The sequence below is a fragment of the Fukomys damarensis genome, unplaced genomic scaffold (genome assembly GCF_012274545.1).
Source record: "Fukomys damarensis isolate Sample0158 unplaced genomic scaffold, DMR_v1.0_HiC HiC_scaffold_11, whole genome shotgun sequence".
Taxonomy (NCBI): Eukaryota; Metazoa; Chordata; class Mammalia; order Rodentia; family Bathyergidae; genus Fukomys; species Fukomys damarensis.
Window position 1 is genome coordinate 48,241,246 of NW_022900923.1, and position 12,310 is coordinate 48,253,555.

General features: G+C 57.2%; 1 protein-coding gene across 1 annotated transcript in view; it reads left to right on the top strand.

Moving 5' to 3' along the window:
* The window catches only part of Itpkb (inositol-trisphosphate 3-kinase B), a 109,231-nt gene that overhangs the window by 89,571 nt on the left and 7,350 nt on the right, over window positions 1-12,310 (top strand). Inside the window, exons 4-5 of the mRNA XM_010613233.1 lie at window positions 9,387-9,486; window positions 10,669-10,882. Coding sequence (XP_010611535.1) covers window positions 9,387-9,486; window positions 10,669-10,882 — 314 coding nt within the window. The remainder of the gene's footprint in view (window positions 1-9,386; window positions 9,487-10,668; window positions 10,883-12,310) is intronic.

The following is a 12,310-nucleotide window of genomic DNA, read 5'->3' on the forward strand; positions in this document are numbered from 1 at the left end:
CCCTTGCGCTTGCAAGGCAGGCCACCGAACTGCCGAACTAAATCCCGGGCCCCTAGATAATAGTCTGTTTTCACATGAGCTCCCCACCCCTCTCCTACCCGCAAGCCTGCGTCCTTTCCCCCTGGGAGCAGGCAGAGTTCCTTATTTATTGCAGGCCTTGGGTCCCTGGGGTCTACAGGAAGCAGAGTCAGCACTGGTGGTCCCTGTGCCAGGTGGCCCATGGTCTGCACACACCTCTCTGGGGTGTCGCCTGGGCATTGTGGAATTCAGGAAACAGGAGTGTTAGGACCCTCCCTGTGGTGGGGTAAGGTAGAGGAAGAGTGATTGGGGCCTGATGCTGAGTGTCCACAGCTGACTCCTGTCATTCTTGCCACACCAGGGCCTCTGCCCTGTGGAGTGCAGAGCCCAGTAGTAGAGCGGAAGGCTGGGTGCTCTTTCTGTAGCAGGCCTTGCACATGAGGCTCTGTTTCATTCTAAAAGGAGCCATGAAAGATGGTGGGACCCCACTTCCCAGATGCAGCAGAACTGAAGCCCAGAGAGATTTAGCACCTTGTATACTACTACCGGTCAAAAATAACAGGTTCTAAACCTGAGTTTGTCTGGCTGTAACATTCACAAATGAGGCAGCTGTGCAGAGCTTGGACCCTGGAGCCAGCCTGCCTGCTCACTCACTGCAGAACTAGGGCATGTTAGTTTGTGCCACCGTGGTCCCATCTTGTGCAGAGCGACGTGGAGAGCACCTCTGCGATGGGTGGGGGCACCCACATGCACCGAAGCGTATCAGATTACCGAGGCTGGCGCTGCTCGGGCTGGCTCTGTTCTGGGCCATGACTGTCCAGGAAAGCCCACGTGCCCAGCTGTGCTCTACTCCTTGCCAGCTGAGAAGGGAGGACCCAGCACTTTCTGCCCCAGCAGAACTGTCCTGCAGAGGTATGTTTGGGGTGGGCCCCTCCAAAATTGGGTGGACAGCACCCCTAAAACTTCAGCATTAATTGCTAACCAGTAGTAGCCTCGGTAAATTTCCATCCTCTTGTAATTTAGCTTTTTTTTTTTGCATTTACCAAAGTAAAAATAAAATCTCTAGGGAGGAGTGGACAGTGGATGAGGGGACGGGAGGGAGGGGCTGGTGCATGCTGCAGGGGTGGCCTCTGTGACTGGCGAGAGCCCCAGCACCCTTTCCCAGAGGAAAGGCTGAGCTCTGCTCGCTCTGAGCTCATCCACTAGGAAGTCTGCAGCTGGCCCCGCCCCTTGGGCCCTCAGCAGCTCCCCTTTTCCGCCTGTTGTCTCTCCTCCCAGCCCTGCAGCAGCTTCTGAGGCCTGGGCAGGGCCTGGTATGCGGCAGTGCTGGCCTCCAGTGGACCTGCAGCTGGACTGCAGGACGTTTCCTGTGTGGGCCGTGGCTTCCTTGCCTCCCCTCTTTCCTCCTCACCCTCTTATTATTTTTAGTTCCTAAGAGTGTGGACTGCGGGAGCGTGGAGGAGGGAAGAAAGAGCCTGCTCTGTGACCTGCCAGCGAGAGATGGGGCTTCTGTTGGGCCCTCCCTGGTAGGGAAGGTTCGGAACATTTAGGGTGAAGGATACCTCGATTCTTGGGTAACCAAAAAAAAGCCTGCTTTGGCAAAACTTTGGACCCCTCTGCTGCCAGCTCCTGGAGGGTGAGCACAGGGCAGAAGGGCGGATCTGAAGCAAGGAGGCTGTGGTGGAACAGCCTTCCTTGCTGGTGGCCCCAGCATCCTGGCCCACATGGTAGCCGCCAGTGAGGATATTGCAGAGCAAGGGACGGGAGAGGAGGCCAGCGAGTGCGGTTGGCCATCCTGAGTCAGAGACAGCTTTTGAAGCCTCCTTTGTCACAGCTCCCTGGCCAGCGTGGCTGCCACTCTCCTGGGGAGTGGAGGGTATGGAAAGGATCCAGGCAGGCCCAGTGGGAATCTGTGCAAGCACAGCCCTCTTACTACCTGTGGACATCTTTGGAAAAATCCAGGCGGGAGCAGGTAGCAGAAGGCAGCAGGAGCCTCCATTCAGTTGTGTTTCCTCTTGTAGATGAGCTCTTCCTTTGTGTTGGACCTGTAGAATTAACTTCCTTAGCCAGGAGTTATACTTCCACTGGGTGACCCATGTGGGGCAGACAAAGTTGAGAACAGGTTCCCAGCTCGCCAGGAGCCTTCCTACCACTGGGAGACATGACGTGGCGTAGAAGAGTCACCATGTGCTCCAGAGCAGAGATGTAGGGAACCGGGGCATCTGGAGTGGCCCAAGAGGCCTCACAGAGTACCAGTGCCAGCTGGCAGGTCCCAGAGGGTTCAGCTGGAGGGAGGGGAAGGCTGTGGATACCCAGGGGAGGACAGGGAGTACCTGTGGAGCAGAGCCCTCAGGAGGCAGGTGCGGGACAAGAAGACAGCCTGCCTGCTGGATCTTAGAGGCCACTGAGAGTGAGGATCCAAGTTATTCTTGATGGATTTTTTTCCCCCGCTTCAAGAGTTGGGGAGCACTGGGCAGCAGGGTAGGGAACACTGCAGGGACAGCCCTGCCCTCACCAGCGGGCCTCCGCAGCCTCCACAGGCAGGGCTTCTGGATGTGGTAGAGGCGTGAGAATGGCCATAGTGTAGGACCCCTGGCGCCAGCCTGGTGCTGCCCTTGGCCTACAAACTGGGTCTGGGTTTGCGACAGGAAGAACTCAGCTAATCAGGAGGGGGCAGCTGGGCAGCCACTCAGGACTTTCCTGGCTCTGCCAAGCATCCACAGCCAGGCCACTCAGGCTTGCATGGTGCATTGGGGCTCCCACCGGGTCAGCTGCTCCAGCTTCTGGCCCGACTCACTCCATACTACCCTGGAGCATAGCGGCCCTGGCTGCTGCAGCTGCCAGGCATAGAGAGGACAGCGAGGTCACCTGGCACACACAGTCTGGGTCTCGGTTCCTGCAGCAGCCTGGGACTCTGGCCTGTGGGGCCGGTAAGGACTCAGTGCCCTCACTCTCTTCACCCAGACCTGCATCAGTTTTTAAAGAGGTGATACTGTGGCACATCCTGCATCCAGAAGTCCTGTCTGAAATGCTTCAGAATCATTGAAAACATTTTAAATGTCCATGTGATGCCGCAAGTGGAAAATTCCAAACCTGACCTTTGGTAGTAGGTCAGTCAAAACACAAGTGCACAGAACACATTGTATAACATTCCCTTCCCATTGTGTGTATAAGGTACATACAAAACACAGTAGAGTTTCGCATTTAGATGTGAGTCTCATCCCCAGATTCCTTGCTGGGCATGTGCGCCTCTCCCAGTCTTCGAAACACTTCTGATCACCAGCATTTCAGCAAGGGCTGCTCAGCCTGCACTTTGTTCCCCTGCAGCCTCCCACTGTCCCTCTGCACGGGCTGAGGAGGGGTCAGGGATAGGTGAGGAGAGGCCCCCTGCTGGTCAGCAGCTCTGAAGCAGTCTGCAGACCACCCCAACATGGAATGACCTGGACCTCAGCCAGGTCTTCACAGGCTGTGCCCTCGGCCAGGGGTGGGGGTGTCCTGTTTGTTAAAGGAGAAGGCGGTTAGTTTTAAACCCAGACTTATTTTTAGCCCAAGCTACCTGCCCTGCCAAGTCCTGCAGGTTTCTTTTTCCAATCCTTGGTACCTTGGTTTTGAAAGCCCACCCCGGCTCCTTGGGCAGTGGCAGGGTTGGCTTCTGCCACCGCCTGGGTTCTAAACAGGGGTCCAGGTGGAACTGTGGAGCCAGCCCTACCTGCCCAGGCTTGTACCTGTCTGTGTCACTGCCACCTCAGCCTGCCAGGGAGACAGTTGGCTGTGGATGGGAGAACAGCCCCCCAAAAGGCTATCCTGATCACTAGGGAAACTCTTAACTGCTCTTCTTCAAAAACCAAAAGAAGGGAGAAAAAAACTGTCTTTTTTCCAAACATGGAAACCTGAATGACTTTCACTCAAATTTTTGCAATAGCAGAAATGAAGCTTTCACAGGGAACAAACCCTCAGTGCTTTGTTAACTGTGGCTCCCCAAGGGCTGGCCCAGGGCTAGCACATCCTGGGAACACTCGAAGGGGAACTCCGCCATCTGAAGGGTGACCCAGCGCTTGCTGTTTACGTGTGGCTCTTTTATAACTGGGGAAGAGCAGAGAGCCAGGGATGGGATAGATGGCAAGGGCTCAGGCATCTGCTGGCTAAATTAAAAACCCTCAGAACTAAATGGAGTGAACCTGGAAGCTGTGTGACCTCAGGCAAGTTGCATGGTATCTCTGAACGTATTTCATCATTTGTAAATTGGACATAACTGCATCTGTGCCGTAAGGAGTCCGTGAGCTGTTAGCATACTACCTATCAATATGCTAGGATTTGACGTGTGATTGCTTCCTAATGCGCACACATCCTTGTGCATACATAGTAAGAGTCAGTCTGGAGGTAGTTTTCAGAGTCACGGGTTACAGAGATTATTATTTTTCCTGATGCTCTTTAAAAATGGGGGTTGCTTATAATTATATAAAAATAAGCTGTCAAGTTGTGGGACTGTTTAAGTAAAAGGGAAAATGCTGGATAGATAGCCAGTTGGAGGACAGGTCAGCGGGAGGGGGCTGAGCGTGTAAACCTACATCGGAAGTGAGATTTGTGGAGCATCACACTGCGGGCTCCCCAAGTCCTGCTCTTTGGCAGTGCCCAGCAGAGTCCCGAGTGCTTGGAACAGGATCTTTGGACTCCGCTGTCTGTTCTGCAGCTCACTGACCCAAGCCAGAGGGAACTGGCTGTGTCACCTGGGCCCCAGGGCTTGGGGATCCACCCCACATTCTGAGCTGTGAGCATGGGGAAGCTCTGCAGGCAATGGATCGCACAGTGAGCTCATCCAGTTCTGCTTGGCCTCAGCCAGACCACTGTACCTTGGAAAAAATACACAGACATTGAAACCAAAGTGATGGTAAGGTCTGCCTGCCTCCTGCGGTATGTGGAGCCCCCTCGTCAGGCTACCACCCAGGGTGCCCTGTGCCCAGATGAGCACCCAGCCGTGCGGAGGAGGCGGAGTGAAGGTTCTGTTTAAATCCTGGACTGAGTTGTGCTCTGCCTCCTTGTGCAGCCTGTAGCGGACCACCAGCCCAGGCAGAGGGCTTTCACTGTGGGCGGGTCAAGGGTGAGGAGGACTGCCTGACGGCCTAGGGCTGTGAGCCACGGCCTCCAGGCCTGCTTCTCTGGACTAGGCTGACAAGACAGGAGCATGGAGCCTGGGGAAATGAGCAGGCGCCTGCCCACCTGGACCTGCGCCTTTCTCCCAGTGCTTTCACCCAGGTCCCACCTGCAGGTGCTCAAGCCTGCTGGGTCTGGTCTCCCTCCTCCTGGAAGCCTGCAGGAAACATGGCTCAGCCTATGGGCCCAGCTGGCTGGGAGGGAGCTCTGACACCCAAGATCACAGACGCATACAGCCTCAAACCCTCTCCCTCCATTCCTGGGAGTCTTGGGTCCGTTCTCTGCCACCACCAAACACAGGGCCAGCGTCCTGGGTGCCCATGAGACTGGTGCTGTCACAGCAAGGTGAGGAGGGCCCTGCCCTTCCCACCTGGACATCTGCTGCATTTTGGACAAGAGGCCCCTCTTACTCATTTTGGAACATATGTAGCCAACCCTAATGGCAGCAAAAGCCATTTGTAAGTGGGGTGGCGTGAAGCCCCCTCTGTCCCACAGCCGATGCCCTGCACCCCTGCCTTCTCCCCTCCCACTCCTTACCACCCCACCTTTGATCTCTCTGTGGGAGACATGCCAGGCATCAGGGAGCCCTCTTCCTTGTTTCGGGCAGTGTTTCCCTGCAGCAAGCCTGGGGTGCCCCATGGGAGAAGAGGCCTGGCCAAGGCATGTGCTCTAGACATAGCCCAGACTCTGCCCAGGCTTCCCTGCCATGCCTGTGAGCTCAGCCTGGGCTCAGGCACCCACTGGATGTGGGCACTTTCCACCCTGCACTCTCCAGGCCCCAGGCAGGCCCAGGAAGGGCCACAGTATGGGTCTGAGCAGTGCAGCACCCACTGTGACACTAGCCTCTAGCTAGCGGAGTCACGTTTGCTCTTGAAACAAATTCTTGGGAAAGGGAAAAGAGGAAAAGGCCAGAGATGGCCATGTCCCAGCGTCCCAAGCGGACGGTTTCCTCCCAGGCTCTGCAGCCAGGGTGGCGCCATGCTACAGGACGGGCCTGCAGTGTGTGGCCTGGTTCTCAGACTCCCCCTTCCCACCTGTCATCTCAAGCATGAGGAAGGTTGGGGTTTTGTTAGTTTCTTTTCTGCCACTACAAATTGCTCTCCAGATATTTTAGTAACTTCGAGTCATGTGCAAGGGACAAAAGTGCTCTGGAGCAGGACCTTTTTCTTCATACTGAGGAGTGTGCCCCCTAGGCAGGCACTTCACCTCTGAGCTAGGTCCCCAACCCCATCCCAAGCGGGTCTCTGATGCTTTCTCTGCAGACGTATCTGAGTGAGAACTGTACCGCGCGGAGTTACTGTGGGACCCTGTGTCTTTCATCACAAGCTCAGGGCTACGACAAGCTGGGTGACAAATGTCCCCAGAAGGCACTGTCTACCTGAGGGTGAGCACCCAGCAAAGCCAGGCCAGGCTTGTTGAACCACAAGGGTATTAATTCTCAGAGCTTGGTAGCATCAATCTAAGCTCTTAAATTCAAGACCTCCTGGAAGACCCCTGCCTGGGCATTGGCTGGTTTAACCATTGGCCACAGAATGCACCAGCAGCTTTGTCCACGTGAGTCTCCAGCTCTCCTTGTGCCCTCTTCCTGCCCAATTGTCACAGCGGCTTTGCAGGGCTTTTCCTGCCTGTTGAGATCCCTTGACCATCACAATTCTGAATTCCATCCAGAGCCGGTGAGGTGTCTTTAGGATTTTGGTAGTAGTTTCTTCCAAGGCTCTGGGCTCCTCTGCTAAAAGAACAGCTGGAAGACTTCTCCTGTGCTAGCACCCTGGGTGCCCCAGGAAGCTGCCTTGGAGGATCCTCCTTTTGTTCTTCCTGCCCAACCTCCTGTCTCCTGCCCCTCACACGCTGTCTCAGGGCTGGAAGGAACCCTGTACCTAGCTGCTGTTAGGCACGGGTGTTGGTGAGTTGATGGGAGGGTCCCGGTGTGAGCTGGTGCCTACTCTCAGCAGAACAGGAAGGGACTCGTTGAGCCTGGTCCTTCATCAGCAAAATGGAGAACACACTCTTAACTACCATAATTTGTTGTGAAGGTCAGAACAAGGTCGTATACCCCTGGCCCAGTGCCTGTCACATAGCAAGTGGTAAGGGAATCCACACATTGGCCCTGTGTTTGCTGAAGTGAACCCCCATCTCCTGGGGAGTGACAGAAGCCGTGCCAGTCAGCATGAGTCCCCTGCCTGAGTGCTCAGCAGACTTAGGAGGGCCACCAGGCCATTCCTTGGATCCTCAGACCGAGTCTGCTTGTGCTGCACTCAGTATCCTCCACGAGGGCTGGCAGCTGGCTCACAGCCTCAGATGGACACAGGAGGACCACGGGCCCAGGGCCCGGAAGGGAGCAGTCATGTGTGGAGCCTCTGGGCACTCCTGTGCAGGAGCAGGGCAGTAAAATCAGGAGGAATCCAGGCACCTCTGCCACCACATCTTGGGCCTGTGGAGGCTGCTTTTGTGTTGCCTACCGCTCCGCTGGAGAAGCTGGGGCCTGGGCCTGTGGTCTGATTCAGATGGCGATGCAGTGGATTGAGCTGCTGTTCACTCTCCCGAGAGCCAGGCTGAGTGCAATACAGGGTAAAATTCCACCCTGTTACAAGGCTCCTCTGCCCTCACCCTGGCACCTTCTGCTCAGGATGAGAGGCCTGAGTCTGCTTCTGAGGCCTGTGGCTCCCTTATTGAGCCCTGGAGGGAAGACCATCCACTCACCAGCCTCACCCATGCCCAGAAGGCAGTGTCTACCAGGAGCAGGTGGCCCTTGGGGTGGGTGCTGTGGTCTCCGAGACCATTCCTCTGGGCCGGGCAGGACGGTGAGAGTCGCTTGTGTGCTCCATCCTTGGCCTGTTCCCTGGCCCAGGCCCTGACAGCAGCCTCAGCGCTGTGCAACCCTCACTGAGGCAAGGGGAACAGGCGGTTCAGGATGGGATGAGAGCTGCCACCCAGTGAGCAGGGAAGAACCCTCCTCTTTAAATAGATGTTGCTTGGAAACTGGATGACGGGCGCTGAGTCTTGACAAACAGAAATGACAGAGGGCTGCTGTCACCCGCCTGTGCAGACTTTTCTGTCTCTGCTGTGCAGGATTGGGTGCCCCGGGTGGGGAGTGGAGAGTCCCGTTTGCTGAGCACCCGGTCACACCAGGACCCCTCGTCCCCTCCCTCTCCTGCAGGACTCTTGCAGCTGCTCCTCAGCCACCCTGGTGGCTTCTCTCTGGCTCAGCATCTCCTGGTCCTGCTGTCCCTGGGCTCCAGAACTTGTTTCCTGCTCTTCCTCCTCCCTTGGTGCTGGGAGGCTGGAGGGGGGTGGCGCTTGTGGCCACCTCCCAGTCCTGTTCTTACTAAAATAACTCAAGGGCATTCTTTTTCTATGGAAATGGTTTTTGCTGCAGGGAGAGGAGGGAAGGATTTTTTTTTTTTAAATAAGTAGTTCTGTAAATTAAGGTTTATTTATTTACTTTTTAGTGGGGGTAATTCTTTCCTTTGCAGTAAGCTAAACCCCAGATGTTTTTATTTGTATTTTGAAACAGGGTCTTTCTGTCTTTAGTTGTCCAGGCTGGGCTCAAACTTGCAGTCCTATAGCCTCAGCCTCTCACAGTGCTGGGATGATGTAGATGAGGATTTGAATCCCAGCTTTCTGCTTCTGTCTTGGATGCTCAGGGCCAAATGCAAATAATAATAACTGTTGTGTACTGATGGTGCAAACAAAATAGAAGGTGCTCAGCAAATCCTAGTTCTTTCTGTTCCTCAAACGTTCATCCAAGCGCTGGCAGGCCTGGCGGTTCGACGTAAGGAAGAGAAGATGAGCTGTGGGCTGCTAGCTCATCCTGCTGTCCCGAGGCCTCGGACGGGAGGTTCTCCTCTGACACCCCCTTAAGGCAGGGGGTGTTTGTGGCCACGTCTCCCTCACAGGGACTGCTGCTCTCAGCTCGGAGGAGGTCTTTTCGGTTCCACCGCCCGGGAGGGAGCACGAGATTGGGAGAGCTTTGCCCTCTGTCACCCACCAGCGCCTGCCAGCCTTGTCCTCCCACGCATTTGCTCAACCTCTTTGTCAAGCGGGACAAAGCAGCTGTGCCGTGTGCCACGCAGACTCTGGTGGCACTGTGGGCTGGGTAGCTCCGGTCCAGTGGCCGCCAACAGTGAGCTGCTGTGCTCAGAGTTCATCCTGCCCAGAAAGTGGTGGCGGCCTTGTGGCAGTCTTTCTAACTAGAGCTTTCGTTTGCTTGTTTCCAGAGCAAATCATGGAGGAAAATAAAAAACATGGTGCACTGGTCTCCCTTTGTCATGTCCTTCAAGAAGAAGTATCCCTGGATCCAGCTGGCGGGACATGCAGGTAGTCCGGATGCTCCTGGACGGCCGGTGCAGGGCTGGTTCTCGGGGAGGCACTTGGAGAGCGGGAAGAGTGGTCCAGACCATGCTCCCAGCAGCGAGGCATCAGAACGGCTTCTCTCCGGGTGTCCAGTCTGAGGCTGCGGCCACTTGTGAGATGTGGCCTTCACGTGGCCCTGCAGATGTGCGTGTGACCTTTCCAGAGCTGGGCTGCACCACATACCTCCTCCCTCCCTCTGTCCTCGGTCTCTCCCGCTTTCAATCTTTTTCTTTCTCTCTCAAGCTCTCTTCCAATTTTACTCAGTAAAACAGACGAAGTCATCAGTCTTTAGCTTGCCCACCATTTGTCACCCTGGACAAAGAGGCAAAGCTTGCCGCCTCCCCGAGCACCTCCTGTAACCTGCGTTGCCAAGGTCCTAGGGTTACAGCATTAATGCAGACGTAGTCTCTGCCCGAAGGAGCTTGCCGCTGGTGGAAGATGCAGGCAAGTCACCGACAGCTGCAGGACAGCGAGAGCCTCCGGGTGACGGCTCGGGAGCTGGGGCTGCCTGGTGCTCAGGTCACCCACCAGCCACGGGGAGGGGGGCATCCAGAGTCTCCAGAGTCACCTGCCCCATGTGTGGAGACCCTCTGGCATGTGTGGCCTCTGGGGAACGAGCCAGGGGCTGCTCATGGGCCTGGCCTTCCTGTCTTCACTGGCCTATAGGTTGTTACCAGGCCAGCACAGAGTCTGACATCTCACTTAAATGAGACACGTGGCTGGACATCAGGGTGTGGTCCTGGAGGAGAGCTTCCTCCGGTGCCCAAGTCCAAGCTCTCTCTGTCCCCTGCCCTGACCCATTCTGCTGAGACCAGGAGCCACCCATGTTGCCAGAGAAGCAGGGCCCAGATGGGGCAGGGAAGCCAGCAGCAGTGCCGAGGGGAGGACAGCTTTCCCACACTGTCCGGGTGCCAGTGTGCTGCTGTCCTTGGATGCAGAGTGGGGGCCACGGGTGCTAGGTTGGCCTCCAAGTCAGGGAGGGGACTCAGACATGCTCCCCTCAGAGTGCAGTCCACAGCCAGGCCCTGGACACCTCTTCAGGCACGGCTCAGCCAGGGAGGCCCAGGTGCCCCGCCAAGGAGGCTGGGTGGTGGGTCAGACTGGGGGGCTGGGCACCAAAGCCTCCTCCCTCTGCCTGCCGTGCAGGGAGCTTCAAGGCCGCCGCCAATGGCCGGATCCTGAAGAAGCACTGTGAGGCAGAGCAGCGCTGCCTGGACCGGCTGATGGCGGATGTCCTGCGGCCCTTCGTGCCCGCCTACCACGGGGATGTGGTAAAGGATGGGGAGCGCTACAACCAGATGGACGACCTGCTGGCCGACTTCGACGCGCCCTGCGTGATGGACTGCAAGATGGGCGTCAGGTGAGCCGCCGCTTTGGGGGCCACAGACGCCTAGAGGCTCCGGGGCTCCTGGGGGACAACTAGCACCCCCAGCCCGCCTCCCCAGTGACGAGCAGAGGGCACAGGGACCTGGCCCCGCCACGACGATGGCTCCCTCCCTTCAGTGAGCTGGCAAGAGGCGGAGCCCACAGTGGGAGGGGGCAGCGAGAGAGGCTCTGGTCAGGGGACACAGCTGGGGTCAGGTACGGAGGTGGCAGAAAGGGGAGACAGGCGAGGAGAGCTGGCCAGCAGACGTACCACCTGTGCTGCGGCTGTGGCGGGAGGTCCCTGGGCCCACGGGCACCCTCCGACTCCAGGGGCCCAAGCGCGTGTGGCATGCGCCAGGAGAGAGACGCTGAGGAAGAGAAAGGAAGTGGGCAGGAGGAGGCGGAGCAGAGGCTTGCTGCCCTCAGCTGGGACCCCTGCCCCCACACCTTGGCTTTCCTTCCCAAGAGCGTACGTGTGGCTCTGCCCCAGGGGACAGCGCGACCCAGGCTGGCCGCTCACAGGACGAGCGTCCGCTGCCTGTGCTCGTCCTGCAGGGCCTGGCCCAGGCTGGATGTGGACCCCAGGGTTCCCTGCCACTCACAGAGATGGGCATAGGCATAGGGAAGATGAGCTCAGAGCCCAAGCCTGCTCTGTTCGAGGTGGTTTCCTCATGTTAGAAACACGCAAGGGGCTTGAGAACACCGGTGTGAGAGGCAGACACGGAGAGGAGCGGGCCTGACAGTCAGGTTCCCTTCTGTCCTCCTCACCTCTCCTGCGAGTCCTGTCCTAAACTCAGTCCCTGCCCGCTGGTTTTGTGGCGCCCCCAGGGCAGGGATGGGGCACGCGACGTGCTTCTGCACTGTCTTTGGCCTGGCCAATTTCCCCAGATCAGGCCCACAGGGAACCAGGGGAGGCAGACTGTGCCTCCAGACTCCCTGTGGACGCTGTTCTTCTGCACAGCCTTATTTCTATCCCCGAAGTGCCCAGCCCCTCCCTCACATCCAGACGGAGGAGGGCTGGTCCTGCCCGCAGTAGAGGGCTGAGTACAGCAAGAACACGAAGCAGCTGGGTCCCTTGGTGTCTGCGCAGATGCCCACAAGGGCACCCTACGCGACAGGCTGTGGGCGTGTCCTGGACCTTCTGACGTGGCCCCATGCCTGCCCGCTCCCAGGAGCTGCAGGGAACAGGAGGCTCCCTTACCCCACCTTCGAGGCTGCCCCATCCCCTTACTTTGGCAGTTTGTCTCGCATGGCACCCCAGGGTTCTCAGGAAGGACCTAGAGTGACCAACAGTTCAGCTTCCGGCAGGCAGAGGCACAAAAGGACTTGCATGGCAGGGATTTAGCTCAGTGGTTCCACTGCCTGCTTCGTAAAGCGCGAGGACCCAAGTTCAATCCCCGATACAAAAAAAAAAAAAAAAAAG